We start from the raw sequence: 20,367 nt of genomic DNA, 5'->3' as shown, positions 1-20,367 counted from the left end.
TGACCATTATTTAGATTTTAAAACACGCTTTACAATTAAATTAAATCAAAATTTGGACTTACTGTGGCTTCTGCATTGTTCCTTTCAGTTCCTTTTTATGAAATGAACGGATCATAGGTGACCTGACAGCTGAGGTAAACATTGATTACGACTGGAAATGCCCTTAAAGCATAAAACACACCTGGAATCTGCCAGTCTGCTATGGAATAGTTAAATACGTATTATAACTTCTTCTACTATCAGCGATGGAGAAATCTGTACAAATGAAGGTTGATGTTTAAAAAGCAGTTTCAGGCCTGTGTGGCATAAAGTGAAGTCGCTGTGACGTGGACTCACCGGCTTCACTGAGGAAGTGGACGGCGTGCGGCAGCTCGGCCTCCTCCAGCTGCAGCTGACTCTCCTGGATGAGCTGCAGCAGCTGCTGGTGCCGGAGGACGGGGAACTCCGAGGGAACCCGGGCCCGTTCCACCAGAACCCGGCGCTCCAGCTCCACGTAGCTGTCGGGAACCAGCTGGCCCATCACGGGCTGACCCTGGATCTGCCGGGAGGAGAGAGGTGGTGAGCGAGGACGTAAAGGAAGGAAGGAAGGAAGGAAGGAAGGAAGGAAGGAAGGAAGGAAGGAAGGAAGGAAGGAAGGAAGGAAGGAAGGAAACATCTCACCCATTTCTCTCTTTTTTTTTTTAAACTTTATTTATCATTAGATAATACATCATCAAATAGTATGAACAAGTGAAAAAGGAAAAAAGACATGACAAAGGCACACATCGAAATGATATAAGGACAAAGATTATCAAATTATTTAGATAAATAGAAAGAAGAAATGACAAAATAAATGAGTGAATAAATTAAATAAGTAAATAGCTCTAATAAAAATAAATAAATTATAGCAGTATTATAAGTATAAGGCAAATTAAAGTGGCAGACAACTTCACTGAATGTAAATTTTTTTTTTTCCCAGTATATTTTGGGGGCTTTTTGGCCTTTAAAAGGGACAACGAGGAGTTTCTCCATCGGCAGAACGAAAAATTCTGCTCTCAGAAAAAAGTCTCATATTAATGAGGATGAATCTCCGCTACCCACACTTGTTAATGGGCCCATTTTCGATAAATATATCGTTTTGTCTCTATCGTTATTTTGTTATTATTAGTGGTGGCAGAAATGCTGATCGAGCCGACCAGCGTTTCCTTACTTTCGGTTTCGTGGCGAGTCATGAGAATAACGCAGACGAATCGCCGTTTATGGTCGGAACTACGACGGTATGTGATCGTCTTCGAACCTCTGACTTTAATTCTTGATGAATGAAAACATGAGTCTGTCTTGCGCCGGTCAAAGAATTTCACGGTGCGCGCGGAGGCTCATAGTAAATGTAGTGTGAAAACGCTTCGCTTTTCCAAAACTCCTCGTTGTTCCTTTAATGTACAGGACAGTTGAGAGAGAGTCAGGAAATGGGAGGCAGAGAAGGGGGGAATGACATGCAGGATAGGGCCGCTCGGTGCGGGATTCGAAACGGGGTCAGTGAGGAATATAGCCTCAACACATGGGGCGGGTGCTCTACTGAGCTAAACACCGCCCCCACTGAATGTAATTTGAATAAAATTCATAGCATTTTTTGTTGGATTCAGCGTATCTCACCCGCTCCTCGTTTCCTCTCACCTTGAAGCTGGTGACCTCGTTGGCGATGGCCTTGCGGAGTCGGGCCAGGGCGTCCGAGTCCTCGCAGACGGACACCATGTGGTTGTAGTTGGTGATGGTGGGGAAGCCCTGGTGGTTCAGCAGCTCCTCTGTGATCTTGTTCAGGCAGGAGTGAAGCTGCTGCTCGTCGCTCACGTCGGTGTGCGTCCCCACCAGGATGACGGGCGAGAGCGGAGCCACGGCCTGGAGGACAGGTGGAAAACCACACACACAGAGTATCAGTATTCAAAGTTAGGGTCTCTGAAGGCCTGAAGGCGGTCTGGATGAAACCTGGTCCAGGACCTACTTTGATGTTGAAGAGCCAGGGTTTGAGGGCGTCCACCTGACTGGCTCCTTTGCTGAGGTTGTAAACCACCAGGTACAGCGCTCTGGACGTCAGGAAGTGAGGGTGGGAGCCGCTGTACTCCTCTCCACCTGGACAGAGAAGATACAAGTCAAACTATTAAATTATATGAATTAAAAACAAAATCTACACAACATGCATTGCTTTTATTTAGATTTACTCTCGCTTTGCTTAAGCTACCTCTGCAGTTGCAACCTGTGGTGTGGAAGGAGCAATGAGAGGATGTGGATGCACCTGCACCTGCAACACGCCTGACTTGATATTTTTAAAGCCGCTGTGTAGTGTTGCTTTCGTCAACGAACAAACCTTTATCACATGATGAAAACGAGACGAGACGCAACATAAAAGGTGGTCATGTGACAAGGACTATAATGAAATATATAATGCAATATTGTTGACGAAAAAAAATGTAACGAAATGTGGTTACAAAATAAAAACTCTGCTAAAATGTCTCGTCATGTCGCCAAAACGACACAAGACGAAATAACGAAATAAGTCATGTTATTATTATTATTATTATTATTATTATTATTATTTTGCAGTATTTCTGTTTCCTAGGCAGCGATGTCACTTCCTAAATTAACCATTAACCACAGTTTAGGAAACAAAGAAATGGACCGATGGCCAGGCAGTCGGTGATCGTCAAACGAGACAAACGTGTGTGACTAGCATGTATGTGTATTTTATTTGTGTGAGAGAGAGAGAGAGAGAGAGAGAGAGCATGTAAAGTGGGTTTCTGCAAAATATCTGGTAAATATAATGTGTGGAAACTGAAAATAAATATGTTGAGCAGCATCTTCCATGTCTGGAGTGGATGTTTTCTTGAAGGTAACAATAATATAATAATAATAAGATCACCATGTTTGAATTGTGAAATGGGTTTGACTAAAAGAAACATTTGGTGCAGTCTATACTATACTAGGTAAGTATACTATATTGACTGGGTTAAATAGAATTATATTACTAGAAAGAGATGAAAATCATTGACTAAAACTAGACTATAGTCATGGGTTATTCTGACTAAAATGCTCAGTTTTAGTCGACTAAAACTCGACTAGACAAAAAAGTGACTAAAACTAATAAAAACTAAAATGACAGTTTGACACAAAGACTAGACTAAAACACTACCGCTGTGCTACTTGTCAGTTCCTAACTAAGACGTGTGCGTATCCAGCTGCTCTGTGCTCGCGGACCGACCTGAGAAGTCCCAGACGTTCAGCACCATCTTCCTGTCCCGCTCCCTGATGGCCCAGTCCCTGACGTCGATGCCGACCGCGGCCTTCTTGGAGTTCACCTGGGAGCGTTTCAGCTTCATCAGCTGATGGATCAGGGTGGTTTTCCCGCTACCGGCGTTCCCCACCACGATGAGCTTCATCCTGTGGTACGGCACCGCCTTCTTCAGCCGCTGCTGCAGGAACCTGCAGCGCAGAGGAAGGCGGAGACTTAACTCAATGTCTTCTTCTACAACTTCAAGAATGAGTGAGATTATTTAATTGGATCTGTGAGAAACCTCCCACTAGAACTCAGTAGTACAAAGACATTTTTAAGTGCCGAGTTAAAAGGAAATTACGACATTTTTTATTTTTATTACCTGCCTCAGGATCTAAATGAAATTATCCAGAGGGGAAACATAAAAAATATTTCTTAACATGTTCAAAGACACATATTGTTGTTATTTTCTGTCTTTTGCTTTATTTTTGTTCGTGGTATTGTCTTCTTTTATTCTTTTCTCTTCATTTTCTACTTTACTTCATTTTCGTTTTCTTTCTTTTTTTTCCTCCCCTAGCTCCACTACTTATTGATGTATGGTTATATGCATGGTTGTTGTTATGAAAATAAAATAAAATCTGATTTAAAAATCTAAATAAAGAAAATATACAATATACTTCAGACGAAAACCAAGCAATCAAGCAATGAAATCCATGTAAATCTGATGTTATTCATGCACTAAATTAAGATGAATCATTTAAAGTGACTACGAGGAGTTTCGGAAAGCGGAGTGTTTTCAAACTACATTTCCCATGAGCCTCTGCACGCACGGTGAAATTCTTGGACTGGCGCAAGATGGACGAAAGCGAAAGCATTTGCCAAAAATGTTTTCATTAATCAAGAACGAAAGTCGGAGGTTTGAAGATGATCAGATACCGTCATAGTTCCAACCATAAACGATGCCAACCGGCTATTCGGCGGTGTTATTCCCATGACCCGCTGGGCAGTGTCCGGGAAACCGAAAGTTGGAAATGCTGGGCGAGTCGACCACTAAATAGTAATATCAAAATAACTATAAAGACAAAACGATATATTTATCAAAAATTGACCAATTAACAAGTGGGTAACATAGATTCATCCACATTAATATGAGTCTTTTTTATGACCAAAAGCAAACTCCTTTCTCTTTACAAAAGAATGAATGGATATATGAAAACATGAATGTGAATGCAGCGAGTGAAGCTCCTGACCTGACGATGTCTTTGGTCTTGCTGCCGATGAGCTTGAGGTCCAGCTGGAGCTTGAGGCCGTCCAGAGGCAGGTCCCACAGTCGGCTCAGCTTCCCCATCTCATCGGGGAAGGAGCGCAGGTTGGTGTTGTGGCTCAGGTCCAGAGAGGTCAGACCTTCCAACAGGCCGATCTGCGGAGGAACCTGGGTGTAAAAAAAAAAACGACACCGCGTCACAGCTCGTCGTTATAGCGATTAACCTGAAATTCCAGCTTCCAGTGTCTCGGTTCTCATCTAGTGCTCTGGGCTGAGCTGTACCTCACTGAGCCGGTTGCCGCTCAGGTGGAGTTTCTCCAGTCTGGTCCACTTGTGTACTGGTCCGCTCAGATCCACAGACGCGATGCAGTTCTGACTGAACATCAGCTCCCTCAGGTTGCTGGACGCCCAGAACCGCGGGCCGGGAAGAACTGCGATGTTGTTGGTTCTCATGTCCACTGACCTCAAACTGGACGGATGAAAAACAAGTTCACACATTATTCCAGACTTCTCGGTAAAAAAAAAAATTCAAATAATTTGTGGCATTTGAGTAAATAGATGTGTATGTAATTAAATCGTGCAATTAATCATTTGTTTTCATAATTCTGAATTTGTATGCCATTATGTCACCAAATAATTTCCAGGAGGTTGTAGCTGGGTACAATAGCAAAATAATTAACCCCAATAACGTCAGATAAGACCAAACCCAGGTAATTATTAAGATAAATACATTTCTATAGTACAATAGTTTCACACACTTGTATATTGAAATACACAGACATGGAGAAGAGTAGCTGAGAATCTGACTTACTTTGGCAGATCAAGTATGGCCTCAGAAACATACGTGAAACTGTTGTTGGCTAGTTTCAGTGTGGTGATCTTAGATGGCAGATGAGACAGGGAACCTGGAGAGAGGTGCAGAGATTTCTATTTTTATCTATTTTGAGACAAGATTCCTCTTTTTTCTGTGTGATCACATACTTCAAATACGACCCGGACTGACCTGATTGACAAAAATATTTTTTCCTCAGAGTGTTTTCAAATTAAACTTTGAAAAAAATTAAATAACAGCCGAGCATATAGCGGGGAGAAAAGGAAGGCACAAAGCTCTCACTCACAGATTTGGTTCATGGAGGCGCTGAAGGTTTCCAGTTTGGGACAGCCGCTCAGGAAGTCTGGGGAAATGTTCTCCGCGCTGTTCTTACTCACGTCGAGCAGCTTGATCTCGGGCAGACACAGGGGGGTGCACAGCTCGGTTATGCTGTTGCTGAAAAGAGGGACAAGAGAAACGTTTCCGGAGTTAAAATGATGGAAGCACGGTTGTTGTGAATTATCATGGTGTGTGAAAAACCTGATTCGACATGACAAATAGGAAAAGGAAAAAGAAAATAATATGCAAGAATTTGAGGAGGGAAACGAGAAACTGCAGAGGAGATACTGATTTTAGTCTGACGTGTCTAATTGTCTCAGGATATATAATAATATAATAATGAGATGTGTTGGAAAGGTTGGCCAAGAACCAGTGACTTCAGTGTGAGTGACATTAAACTCTAAAGCCTGAAGAGATTCTTGCAGAAACAGAGGGAGACACTTGTTCCACCATCTGGGAACCACAGACCAGAACAGACCGGACCGACTGAGATCACCATGTGTGCAGGGGCGACATCGACAGACGACGTCCATCTAAAAAACACTGTGGCCGAGAAGGAGCATCATGGGCCTGTTATGACTGTATGAGTTCAGCTGGAGGAGTCGCTCTCTGATGGCGAGCGAGTATAGCCTTTACATATGAACTCCAAAAAGAAATACATTACGAGACGTTACGAAAACGTTACGAGAAGGAGTTGTTTCCGAGGTAAATGCAGAGACTGCTTGCTGCAAAACTGTCCCTGAAGGCAACGCGCATCAGCGGTTTTGCATGAATTTACCTCTAAAACAACTCTGTCTGGTAACGTTCTGTTATTATCTCATAGCGTGGTGAATGTGCAGGTCACAACTTGTCCACGAGAGCATTTTGGAGTTGTTGAATTGTGTATTTGATGAGTTTGATGAGGGAAACCAAGAAATCCCATGAGCCTCCGTAGCGTAGCTCTGAGCAGCTTGCGGCTCTGCTCCGCCGTTCTAAAAATAGCTTGCACCGATAATTAAAGGTAACGAACCTACTCCTAAAAATACGAACCTACTGCTAAGACTATAGGGATTATGGCAATGGGCCAATTTGGCAAAATGTTGAACTATCAACTATCAAATGTTGAACAAAGGATTGTGCAGCACTGGTGCAGCTGTGTGTACTACGTGTTTCTATTAGAGACATCTAAGATACATAAAGAGAAAATAAAATAATGTTACTATGGTTTTGACCTTCGGCAGCCAGTAACATAATATCACTGTAATTCAGGTCAGTGGCTGCAAGAGTCATGGTATACTGTAGGTCATTTATGCATTGACCTGATTCAGCCGATTCACTGTAACCACAGCAGACATGGCTGACTCTCTGTTGTGCAATGGACTGAAATAAATCGAATTTCACAATTTTCCACATTTCCCTCCTCCTTCAATGCAAAATCCAGGGAAAATCTCATTATACGTGGGGTTTTATTGGTGTCATAGCAACAAACACATCAAAACAACGAAAGTGACATAAATGTGAGGGCATCCACTTCCTGTCTTACTACTACTACTACTACGTACTACATATTAGCGGTATATAACTGTCCTTGATGATGTGAATATGCGTTTAGAGGGGTGCAGAATACAAGTATTGCTTTTCCATAACAATTTATATTTATTCTGAATTAATTAATTCAAGAAAATTTGACGGGTTCGACAAGGACTTCCTGTTTACATCATACCAGCCAATAGCCGTCACTTCGCCGCTGTTTTGCTTAGCCTCCTCCCGGTCGTGTGCATTTGTTTTCAATGAAGCCTTTTATAATCATATTCAACCTTTAAATATTTAAGTTTTGTTGCAGTGCAGCGTTTTCCCGGCAGCCTACCCTTCCATGAACAGCTCCTCCAGCTGATCCACGGCGCGGCCCAGCTCGTGAGGAAACGTGGTGATTTTGTTGAAGGACAAGTTGAGCTGGCGCAGCGTCGGGCAGGTGACTGCGGGGTCAAAGGTCAGCAGGGGACCCACGCAGTTACGGGAGACGTTGAGCATGCTGAGCGAGGGCAGAGACAGCAGCTCCACCGGCAGCGACTGTAGCTGGTTGCTCTGCAGGTCCAGTCGAGTCAGACTGTACAAACCCTGCCAGGTCACAAACAAACAAACAAAAAAAAGCTTCAATGTGTATTTCTTTTTGAATGAATGAATGAATGAATGAATGAATAATGAATGAATTGATTTTGAATGAACGTGTCTAAAATGAAAAAAAGAAATATAATTATCAACAAATCATAATATACACAAGTTCGAAAAAGAAGTAGGAAAAAGTATGCACTTTTTTTAAATTACCACCACTTTCTACTCATGGTTTATACATATATATCTATAAACATCATCTATATACATATACTACATAAATATCCATATCAATACAGATATACTGTATACTACATAAATATCCATATAAATAAACATATACCACATCCATTCAAATGAATAACATATATATACTAGATAAATATCCATACGAACTTATAATATCCCATGTTTAGCAATTTATTTTTATCCCTCATCTTCCATATACCTATTTTGAAATAATTTTTGATACCTCTTTTTAAATATATTTAGGTTTGTTTGCATTGCTTAATATGCACATGCTTTTCATTATTGGTCTTTTTATTTTTTTCCCCCTTAGATTAATGCCTCTGTCTCTTTCTGTGAACATATTTTTTGGCAGTAGATTATTTCTTCCTTTGTCCATTATCTGTGCTGTTTTAAACTTTTTAACCAAATCCATAAATTTCAAATGTGCGTGATTTTATAAACAGCGATGACAGTGATTCGGCACAGGTCAGAGCCGGTACCTGGCAGAGCTCTGAGGGAAACTCCAGCAGACTGTTGTGGCTCAGGTCGAGGCGGAGGACGTGGCTCAGCTGCTGCTGCACGAAGCCGTCGTCCATCAGACAGGACACAGAGTCCAGCTCGTTCCCCGACAGGTCCAGCAGGCGGATCCTCTCCCGCTCTTTGGGCAGAGCGGCGGAGCTTTCACCAGAGCCCAGCACTGAGGAGGACGAGCCACAGGAGGCAAATCATTAGGTACAATCTGATCTGATTTACAGACGGTCATAGGTCAGGGGTTTTGCCACTGGATGGTACAAAATACTGTGAAAATCAATTTAACAAGTGCAGAAACATGACGTCAGTAGACAGTGTTTGGTTAAAAGGATTTTAAAAAATGTCTCTCAATCCTAATTTTTAGCCTTGTCCCACCGGTAATGGATTAAATCATCTTTTCCATGGAGAATAAAGAAGTGATAGAGTCTATTAAAAAAAGTGTGAAAGATTCTGTGGCACACGTCTTCCGTCCTCGTCTATAACTGTGTGTATTTGAAGCAGCTCCAGGTTCAGAGGCAGATTAATAACATTTGAACATTTTTCAAGTTCACTCACTTCACAAAAAAAAAAAGAAAGGTTTTTGTTTGAAAGACAAATGGGAAAAAAGCTGAACCGAATCAAAAGCTAATGCAGTTACCTTTGTGGGCGGAGTTAGTCCTCCCGTATCTCCTGTGTAGAGACTCACCGTGCTCACACTCAGTCTGACCACTCTGCAAATACAGAGAGACAGAGAGAAACAACAACAACAACATTAAAAACTACAATGTAATTCAATCTATTCTAAAATACACAAGAAAACAGCATCACACAAGCTTTAAGTGCTTAATAATAATAAATAGTTTTTACCTCTGCACTGGCATGTCTGCGTCGCCCCTGCTTCCTCTTAAAGGAGCCCCCCCTCAGCTCCTCTGTGGAGTTATTGTGAGGTTTTGGAGACAGAACACCAGACAGTGAATCACTGCCTGCAAAAGGAAAAACGCACAAGAGAACAAATGGTTAATATTCAGCCATATTATAGTCAGGCCTAAGAGTTTTGATTTAAATAAAGCCCATTAATATTAAGAAAATAAGTTTTTTTTGTTTGTGGAGGCTCAACTAAAAGGAGGAAGAACTCATTTATAGACAGAGGAAAGAGCACAGAGTCACATTAGTGTCATGTCGGATAGCCGGCCTACAGATGCTCTTTTTTTTTTATTAATTTAAAAAAAAGGAAAAGAAAAGAAAAGAAAAGGTCACATGCAAAACGAACAGATGAGTCACTAATGTCGCATCACAACTCTGAGGCAGAATGAACTGAGACTAATGCCAAGTCAAAACATCTATAACTAATCAATGTGACTCTCTGAAAAAATGCACAATGTGAGAGTATATGATGCTTCTGAGAAGACAAGGGGACAGTGAGGGGGTGTTACAATACGACTACAGTCTGAGAAGTTCAGCCTGTAATAGAATTAAATTGCTGTCTGAACAAACCTACTGTGATTCTAGTGTGTAAATCTAATAAAGTGTCGGTTCCACTTCATTCTATAGACTCAAACTGTCTGAGATTAACAACCCCCCCGAGACTGTGCTATGAACTTTACTTCCTGATATTAATGAATGAACACACGTGTCAAGAAGTAAGACCTTTTACAAAATATGGCCACCATTTTTAATTTATTGGGAAAATCTGACAGCACATGCTACACTATGTCTATCTCAGTATCTTTGATTATTGTATAATGTACTTTATTTATTTATTCATCTATTACTGTCATTATTATTGTTAATTTTTCTATTTATTTTTCCACTTTCTATTGTCCTGTCACTGTGAGTTCATTTTATTTTTACTTTGCCACCTTGTGGACATTGAATTTTCCCCTGATTTGATTATGTTGTGTCAGTTTGTTATTGTAACTTTGTTCTTGAAAAAAAGCAAAAAAAAAAAAAGAAAAGAACGCATGTGTCTGATGAGTCTGATACTTCACCATCGCTCTCCATGTCGTCGTTGAAGAGCAGGCTGTCGTCCATGGAGACAAAGCTGAAGCTGGAGTCGTCGCTCTCGTCGGAGATGTAGCCAGAGGTCAGACAGGGGTCGCCCACCGACCTGGGGGTGCCGCTGACGCTCTTGGACTTCTGGAGGGATTGAATGTACCTGGCCAGACTCATACCTTTACCTGAAAGAAAAAAAACAAGAACATGGTTCACCTTTAAAGGTCCCATATTATGAAAAACAGGTTTTTTCTGGTCTCTACTTACATAAACTGATCCTCCCTGAGCCTACCAACTCCTAGAATGAGGAAAGCAAACGGGTCCTGCATCGACTCTGCAGCCCCACTGCCTGATAAAACGGTGCTTATATAGGCTGTTCAGACTTAGCTCCTGTGGTGATGTCACGACGGGAGTGAGGCCGGCCCCTCAGCGCGATAAAACGCCTACCACGTCTATTTCTATGGCTACAGTATACAGCAAGAAATACCGACCAATTTTAAGTCATAAAGTGGCAATAATCTTTGCTGTGTACAGTAACCATGTTACTTAAAGGTGCAGGCACAGAAACAGCTTGTTCTCAGTAGAGCTCATTTGAGCTTTTAGACAGCCGACATTCAGGACCACGGATCAGTTTGGGGCAATACATTTCGAATACAGTTTAGCTGGACGTCTGACAGCTGAGTGAAATTGAGTAAAAAGAGCATAATGGGATCTTTAAGTTAAAATCAAAACATAATGAACGTGGAATGGAATAAAACAGAGAAAAGCATAGACTCTTCCTCACTGTTGTTATAACGGAGACTGTGTGCTCTTCCTCTTTCGGCCAGCAGGGGGCTGAGCCAGGCGGCGTCCAGGCGACCCAGTCTGAAGCCCCCCAGGCACAGGGAGCTGTTGTTGAGGTCCAGACCCAGTCGGCCCAGCAGCTGGATGACCGTGGGCCCGTCGCCCCGCTTCACGCTCACCGCCAGAGCCTTGCGGAGATGCTGCTCGTGTGCTCCTCGGCTGAGCAGCAGCTCCACCAGCTCCAGAGGCCCGCCCCTCTCACACACCTGCAGACACAACGCACACGTCAACACGGGGATGTTAATGTTTATTCTCAGTACTGATGAGTCCGTCAGGAGGTGGACTGAATCACAATAGTTTTATGGTTAACTTCTGTTCTGTTTTTGATTTTTGATCTTTTTTTATTCTCCAACAGGACAGTTCATCATGTTTATAAAGATGTTGCTATAGAGCTCCGGACCCCACGTGACCTCCAGCGTTCGAGCGGCCATTTTGGCAGGAAACTGGCCAGCTCCGAAGCATTGACTGTAAGCGCCGAAGCGGTCTGAGTTCACATGATCTCACTTTAATTCCAACACATTGGACTTAATATAAAAAAAACTAAATGGATTAAATATTACCGACCCTTATAATGCCCTCGGGGTGCTTTTCAAAAATATTTTCGCAGAACAGGACGTCCTAGACCTGCAGTATCCGGACACAGCTACCTGATCAACTACTCTACAAGCATACAAAAGCCGGCTTTATGCTCTTTGTGCTCCACAAAATGACACAAGCAGGAAAGACAGAGGCAAACACATATAAGATGTGAGTCTCCTTCGCCTCCAGCCTTTCCACGCTGACCCAGAGCCGGTCCCAGCGCACCGCCGCATCCGCCGTGGGCTGATCAGCACCAGGGAGAGCTCCCGGCCGGCACCCCATAGCACCCCAGACAGCTATGAGCTAACGTTAGCCATGCTACACTGCATTAACTGGGATGATACGACACTTACCCTTCTAGTTGCTTCTATACTGAAAAACCCTGACATGTCAAGCTTTAGGGTGTGTTAGAGGACTAATTTATCCGTCTAACCATCATAACTATGACACCTGAAACAGTAAACACAGCTGATCGATCGAAAAAAATTACGAGTGATTTTTTCTGTCACTGAAAACGGCTGGTTCTTGAACGTAACTCGGTCAAAGTAAGACGTATCCTCAATATGTTTAGCAGTTCTGTTGGGTCATACTACATGCTGACAAAGTTATACATGTAAAACTTGTATGGGCTCGGAGAAAATCGCTTTGTTACTCTCGTTCCGCACCCGGCTCTCCCCTGTATCTACTCTACGAAAATCTGCTGATTCCTGCCAAAATGGCGTCGCTGTAAGTTTCGGGGCTGCGTGACGTCAGCGTGACGTCAGCTCCCGGAGCTCTATATGTGCTGTTTTTCTTAACAGTTGATTGTTCTGTGGTGTTTTATGTGTATTTATGGGTATTGGATGTTTTTATGTGTTTTGGACATCCTGTCTGCAAATCAATTTCCCAACAGGGACAATAAAGATAACTTTGAAGGTACAGATCTGTAGGTTTGGCTTCATTCAATAAAAATCAGGGGGTCTCGGGGAAATATACTCACATTTCTCTATTGATTATTGACACTATATTTAAAACTACACTCATATACATATACCACCACTTACAAGCACTTTACCCCATGTAACCTGCCATGTTGTGTTTGTTTCCTTATCTTCTTTTAACCTACCTTGTTTCTTGTTTTTATGTTGAAGAGTGTTTTTCTGTTTCCTGCTTCTATGATGTGTGATGATTGTAAGTATGTATGCCAGAATACCACTGTGATGGGTGGTTGCAATTTCATTGTATTTTAAGGCAGTGACAAGGCCTCTTATCTTATCTTATCTTACATAACTGTTACTTTACGACAACTTTAAAATGTTAAAAACTATTGACAAATAAGATCAAATATCTGTGGGTCGAACAACTTCACATGTGACCTGCTGAGTTCGTCACATCCCTAATCCCGCCTTCGTGTATCGTGATAATCCCACCTGGTAGATGAGAGACTCCGTCTTCGTCTTCTTGTTGATGTCGGCTCCCATCTCGATCAGACACTCGGCCATCGTGGTGTTTCCGTCCTTACAGGCCTTTTCTAACATCCTGTAGTGTAGCTCCGAGTCGCTCCACATCTTAGACAGAGCCAGGCACACAGACTTCCGCAGCTGAGGGAGCGAGGGAGCAGAGGTCAAGGACGACTAAAATGGTCCCACACAACTCTGTTTATTAAATTACTCTGAACTTCCCCAATCTTTTCAGCAGGAGATTTTCTAAGAACTTCATGCTCAATTTAAAAAGTATTCGAAAAAATGTCTGTTGTGTCCTGTGCAATCGTTTGGGAACTACATGGTCCTTTCAGTGGGGGCTGTGTGTGCGTACAAAGCCACTTCTGTTTAAACATGACTGAAATTCCTGACATTTGTAGTTGCATCACAGAAAAAAACATATTTATACAGCCCTCAATCATTATCCCAGTTCTGGGGCTGAATCCTTCTGAGGCTGCACTTGAAGACTAAAGATTTTATCAAAGCGATGCAACAAGAGGATGCAATCCAATGGGATCTTCTTCATGGCCCAAAATATCCCAAAACTCATTGCAATGAACACAAACAACACCAGCAGAAAGCCTGAGATCACACTTTCAAATCTATGTCTTGGATTTCAGGTCAGCACAGACGTCTGGCTCCGCTCACGGCGGTGGTCTGACTCACCGGGTTGCTGCTCTGGTCTGGACCTTCATCCCTGAGTTGTTGGAAGATGTGCCTGTCAAAGTCTTCTCTCTGCAGCTCAGCAGCTGCTCCTGAACAAGCATCCAGCATCCTGAGAGCCACCTGAAAACACTGCAGCACACACCACCAGAGACGGGTCAGTTTTATTTAAATAGCTCATGATAATAAAACAATACAATCTGCATCCAACAAACTGGAGCTCCCCATCAATCACATTAACATCTTATATTAGAACAGAGCTGTGAGTTACAGGAGACAGAGACGGTGCCGAACCTGTTAGTCAGTCAGAAAGTGGGGAGACCATGTGTGAGAACATGTAAGATGATGAGACTGAAGCAAAACTACACGATGTGGGAGTGACAATACACTGTGCACAACTGTTTTTGGTGTAACGTGCGTTAGAATTACAACATTTTAAACGTTGTAGTGAGTTACTTTGCTTTAATATGTAAGTAACTTGCAAGCAATTTCATTTCTCTGAGTTTAAGTCTCTTATCTACTCATCCAACTCATCTCACTTATGAACATTTCATCACACCATGAGAACATGAGGTGAAGAACAAACAAAAGAACAAACAGATACGAGGTCACGTAATTTCAGGTTAATTTACCTAATTCAAAACAAATATCACATGTAGCCTACAGTCGTTATGAATGATTCGTCTCATTGACTAAACAAGCATCATTTTCCCATCATGTCAGGTAAGAAGATGCAGGTGTTTGACAGGAAGTGGGATGTGGATGTGGATGTGTTGTGTTGGGCCTAAAACTGCATCCTCAAACTGCAACAGCATCTTGACCAAGGGACATGTCAGGGTAGGCGTGACATATTAAAGCATTAAAGCAGAAAGAAGTAGCGGCCGGTCACCTTGAGGAGCATCTCAGAGTCCTCTCTGTACTGGACGAGGGTGACCACCACCACGGAGGCCAGAACAGGCACGATCATCCTCGACAGCTTCTTCTTGGATACGAGGTAGTTGAGCAGGGTCAGTCCCCAGTAGTGTATCTCTGCAGCACGTTGGGGAAAGTTAGTGAAAGCACAAGGTCCGATATACAAACACGTTGAATGGAACAGATAAATAATAATAATAATCATCTTCTTCATCGACCTAAACCTGGTTTTACAGACTGACCCCCGAGGGAGCGGCTGTCGTGTTAATAACAAGACAAACTGTCCCTGTGTTGCCCACAATGCAATAATACAATCTAATTTGTGTTCATTTAGCCTCTGGGCTGTTAAAGGGCCATTACCGACAATTGCTTATACTGTACCTCGGTCCTGTGGGAACATCTGTAGTGTGTGCAGCACCGTGTCTATGGCCCCCTGCTGGCAGAGCAGGTCCACTGCACCGGAGCAGTCGGCCAGAGCAGAGAGCACCTTCAGACCGCTCCGCTGTATGACGGGGCTGCTGATGAACTACACACACACACACACAGAGCACTAAATGAGACGATGTTTCTCTTTCACATAACAACCTGATAGTAACATGAATGGATCCTTACTTCTGTTTTTGCTGATCTAATCAACAATCACTGTTTTCATTGAACATCTGTGGTTTTCCCAGGTCATGAGAATGCAGGTCACACTACTGGAGCGGTTTCAACACAGCAACCTGACTGAACGTCATCATTCGTCATTCAAATCACTAAAATTTTAGCTTCTTCGTTGTTTTTTTCTTTAATAAAATATCAAAGGAAAATGTAAAAGGGGCAGTAATGCGTTGGCATCAAGTTATTAAGTTATTTTATTCACAGATAAACAGATCAAAGAGAAAATTATGACCTGGGAGGACCAATGTTGCACAGAAGTTAATACTGAATCTGCTTCTATTTAACATATAAATAACAAATATCTCCATATTAATGCATTATTGTGCATAACGATGGAGATATTTGTCATTTATATGTTAAATAGTATATTATTGGATAAGAAAGTGCATAAAATTCGTGGCACAACATCTTTGTTGATGTAATTGCTGTTATAAATGGGACTGATTCACATCCTCCCTAAAAATGATACAACAATCACGCAACAGTGACCTTTGACTTTCAAAATCTAATCACTTCATCCTTGAGAATTTGTATCAAATTGGAGGAATTTCCTCAAGACGTTGCTGCGGTTCAGGAGGAGAACGAGCCTCAGGCTACAGCAGCTGTCGCCAGCTGTGGAGGCTGAGAACCTGAGCGTTATAAAAACCTTCATGAAGGCAGGATTCACTGCACTGGGCCGCATTAGTGTCTGTTATTGAATTGTTCATAAAAAAGAAATCTTTGGTTTAAGATGAACAACTTTGTCATATCTGTCAAACGCTTTATGTCTCAGTTAGGAACAAAAAAAACACTGGTTGAAAGCTTTTATTGTTAGTCTTTGCCCTTTGGCTTTCCTGCTGATATTGTTTCTGTCTGTGTCGACCACGTCAGCCTCGGGCTCACGATACCAACAAGAGAGAGGAGAGAGGGGAAAAAAAACAAACATGTGCACCCATTCATTCATCCCAGCAAGTATAGCAAATTCTTTTTAGAAATGTAATTACATCCTTCCGATGTTCTGCTTGTGGGACAAGCTACTGTATAATTTCTGCAATGAATGGATGAACTGTTGTTTAATTTATGTACTGACTGGGAACTATATGTACAGTCTATGGACGTACGCTGTTTCTCTTTTGGAGGAGAACAAATCCCACTGTTGTTTTCTGGTGTTTTTTCAACCTCTGCTGTCTCCCTCCATCACATCAGGCCACAGATTCAAAGAGACCGATAAAAAAACTGAAAGAAGATGGGTCAGATTACACAAAGAGATGTTTTTAGGGAAGTCGTACCCTGTTGAGAACTTCTAGGTAAAGAGTGTGAGCTCCCTCCACCACACACTGGTTTTTCAGGACCTTCAGCGACACGTCGACCATGTCGGGATCTGGGACCGAGCTGCCGTGCTCCCTTAAGCTCCTGTCTGGGAGTTCACACACAGCAGAGACACAAGTGAAGACAAAGACACAAGGAAACATATACACATGGACACACATATCCAAGTTTGACTATCTGGAATTAACATTGTAGATATCAACAACGTCTTAATGACTAGTCGTAATTACATTTTGAGTAGTTGGATTTTTGATTCAAGATATCTGAAATTCAGTATTACCTAGTCAAAAAGAACATTTTAGATATCCACAACTACATTGTGCCTAGGATAAATGACGTCACTTTTCCCATTCATGTGTATGGGGTTTGTCATTACAGATATCTACAATTCAGTTGCAGATATCCACTATGTGAATTACGGATATCTGTAACTGAATTACAACTAGTAGTAGTGATTCCAGTTTGAGATATCTGAAACGTCATTTCGCCTAGTCAAAACTTAATTTAAGATACCTGAAAAGGGACATGTAGATATCTTTAATTGATGTGAATTAAAGATATCTGTAACTGGAATTATGACTAGTCAGAATCAAATTGTAGATATCTCAAACTGGAATTAGTACTAGTCGCAGTTCAGTTACAGATATCCATAATCTGCATCTGCAATCTGCATATCTGGATATCTGCAACTGAATTGTAGATATCTGTAATGACAAACCCCATACACATGAATGGTTAAAGTGATATAATTTGTCTTAGGAAGAATGTAGTTGTGGATATCTGAAATGTTCTTTTTGACTAGGCAAAACTGAATTACAGATATTCATTCACAGAAGTTAAGATCTATATCCACCATATACGTCTGTGAGCTTTGTCTTGCTCTGTTCTCACCAGATAGAGACTGTTATACCACACACACACAGTGCATGGACTCATGTAAACATTCCTGACCTTCTTGAAAATTAGCTAACAGATCAGATCCTGATAAGTGTGCTGCCCTATATTTATTTCAATTGCTTGAATTGCAATTTTATGCCTTAAATGTTAGCATTTAAGGCATTAATGCCGTAAATTGATTTCAGTCTGGAGCAGATTGGAGTTAACACAAAATGTAGAGCATAATGTAATCGCATACTATTTCATAAAGAGTTGTGTTTCAGCCACTTGATGAATGGGAGTCTGATACTAGCCCTGTCATTACTAATGCTTTGGTAAAATGTCAGTTTATTTAGTTAATATGTCTCTAATACAATAAAACAATAAAACTTACAGTCCACTGCTGGAATAGATTCAACTGAACCTTATAGACACAGACAAAATAACTAGGATAACAGGGAAAAGAGGATACAACCGTTATTTGATTTAATGGGGGGGAGTTAGTCCATAAATTAAAGGACAATTCCGGGCAAATTCAGTGGCTACAATAAAATTAGGGAGGAGGTTTTAATGTACCTGGGCAGAGGAAGACCAGGCTGGCCTGCAGAGCCTCCAGCTGAACCTCCGGCTGGAAGTTGTGGACCTTCATGGCGCTGAGGATCTGACTCATGGCCATGTTTAACTCATCCAGACTGGCCGTCCTGCAGACACAGGAGGACGATCATGTTAGGAACATATCTGCAGTGTTTGAATGGGCTTCTGACCGCTGTTTTAAGATGGATTTGAAGCTATATGAATTTATGAAGTTCTCCTTTAACTATCTTTTTACACCTGTTACAACCTATTCATACATATCGATGCCACTGAATATGGTTTTGCCATTAGAAGTTATAAGAAACCCTCTGAGCAGCGATAAATCATCAGGACAGACTGGAAACTACAGAGACTCGATTTCTCCAAGTGATGAGACAAGCTAGCCGCTAGTGCTAGCTGGTTAGCATGCTAACAGTAGAAGAGAAAAGGTCTCATAAGTGTTAACAGCTGGTTTTCACTGCTACAGACAGATGTTGGTGAAGTTTAATGTTGAAACTTGAAGCTGTTTCAGTTGCAGAATAGTTAACCAGCTGCTAATGCAAATGAAAGCTACGCAAACATTACAAATAGTTACATTTATGCTGATTTGATAAACACTAGCTATGTTGTAGCAATAGCAGACCTTACAAATGGCTCTTTTACTCATACTCAAACAACATTGACCTCAAAATTACCATATTTCCCCCTCACGCTAACATCTGACCTCATCTATTCCTGTGACTTACTCAACCAACATGGACACGCTGGGTTCAAAGAGTGTTTGTGCTGCTCACCTCGACTGGAAAAGCAGGGTGAGCAGTTTGCAGGCGCTGATGGAAACTTCTGCTGAGGATGAATGTCTCTTCATCATCTCCACTAGGTTAACATGGAGGCCACTGGACAGCAGCAAAGAACACATTTTACCTGCAACCCAGAACAGACCTTTTATTGTACAAGCAGATAAAACAGCACTCTATCTATTAATCACTGAACCTATTAGTGTAATTAGATGAGTCAATGTCGTTTAGATTTACAAAACAGGAGGGTGGATACATGTGTAGATACAGTGGTTGCTTATATGTACTCACTGTTGTGAGTAATGAGAGTGGCGATAGCACTGGTAGCAGCTTTAAACACGCTGGGAGAGGAGGAGTGGAGCAGCATGGCCGCCATCAACTGTCTGTGAACCGGCGTCCTGGAAACAAAACCACACGATGACACACACACACACAACACAACAGCAGACATACAGTATTACACTCTCTCATTCATTTATTCATTCAAGGATAAAATGTGTGTAGGAGGTGGCTCAACGAAATGTTTTTTGTTTCTAGGATGAAACGGATTAGGACGCCTTAGCAGATGGACTGCACCAAACTATCCGTACCCCTGACGGGAGCAGGGGACAGGAAGCACTGGACTACTTTGGCTATTTGCATATAGGGATGGGAACCTTTCACATTTGAATCAATACGGTACCAATACTCAGTACCTGGGTGTGGTAAATGAAGTTATTTTGTCTATAAATAATAGTCAAAATTCTGAATTTTGAATATTTATTTTTCAACAACATCACAGAGCATTTTACGTTTTAGGAATGGTAAATGATTTTTGAATACCAAATAGTCATTCAATGAAAAAGAAATTAATAGTTCATGAGACTATCTTGTACGAAAATATGTAAATGTTCCCTTTTTACTGTGGTAGAGGGAGAAACATGGAAAGACTCTGTGAAACTCTGTAAATAAAAAAACAATGAAACTGAGGAGCAGCACAAACTCTGCAAGCTGCAGACCGTGATGACTAATATTTGCGTGGCGGCAGACTCTCCCATAGACTATATCCACTCTCGCTGACGCACGTTAAGGTTCGTTCAGGTACTGAAATGTGGTACCGTTTGACTTCACGTCAATCGGTACTCGGTACTTTGGTGGGAATTTTGTCGGTACCAAAAAAGTACAGAACTTGGTACACATCCCTAATTGTATATATCCTCATATAGCCTCTGTGTTTC

At 41.8% G+C, this 20,367-nt stretch overlaps 1 protein-coding gene across 2 annotated transcripts in view; it reads right to left on the bottom strand.

Annotated features, from left to right (window-relative positions):
- Positions 1–20,367, bottom strand: part of lrrk2 (leucine-rich repeat kinase 2) — a 46,746-nt gene that overhangs the window by 13,426 nt on the left and 12,953 nt on the right. For both annotated transcript variants that reach the window (XM_085780120.1, XM_085780121.1), the window contains exons 11-32: positions 19,442–19,548; positions 19,148–19,277; positions 18,357–18,481; positions 16,865–16,992; positions 15,318–15,462; positions 14,914–15,053; positions 14,028–14,156; positions 13,311–13,481; positions 11,264–11,528; positions 10,476–10,664; positions 9,355–9,470; positions 9,146–9,218; positions 8,478–8,674; positions 7,505–7,755; positions 5,627–5,775; positions 5,320–5,413; positions 4,791–4,977; positions 4,495–4,676; positions 3,233–3,453; positions 1,979–2,106; positions 1,654–1,875; positions 337–538 (exon numbers count right to left, since the gene is read on the bottom strand). In XM_085780120.1, coding sequence (XP_085636246.1) covers positions 337–538; positions 1,654–1,875; positions 1,979–2,106; positions 3,233–3,453; positions 4,495–4,676; positions 4,791–4,977; positions 5,320–5,413; positions 5,627–5,775; positions 7,505–7,755; positions 8,478–8,674; positions 9,146–9,218; positions 9,355–9,470; positions 10,476–10,664; positions 11,264–11,528; positions 13,311–13,481; positions 14,028–14,156; positions 14,914–15,053; positions 15,318–15,462; positions 16,865–16,992; positions 18,357–18,481; positions 19,148–19,277; positions 19,442–19,548 — 3,551 coding nt within the window. The remainder of the gene's footprint in view (positions 1–336; positions 539–1,653; positions 1,876–1,978; positions 2,107–3,232; positions 3,454–4,494; positions 4,677–4,790; positions 4,978–5,319; positions 5,414–5,626; positions 5,776–7,504; positions 7,756–8,477; positions 8,675–9,145; positions 9,219–9,354; positions 9,471–10,475; positions 10,665–11,263; positions 11,529–13,310; positions 13,482–14,027; positions 14,157–14,913; positions 15,054–15,317; positions 15,463–16,864; positions 16,993–18,356; positions 18,482–19,147; positions 19,278–19,441; positions 19,549–20,367) is intronic.

This window comes from Trachurus japonicus, chromosome 6 (genome assembly GCF_045865225.1).
Source record: "Trachurus japonicus isolate A0001 chromosome 6, Traja_1.0".
In the NCBI taxonomy this organism is placed as follows: domain Eukaryota; kingdom Metazoa; phylum Chordata; class Actinopteri; order Carangiformes; family Carangidae; genus Trachurus; species Trachurus japonicus.
This window is presented reverse-complemented; position numbering and strand designations above follow the sequence as displayed.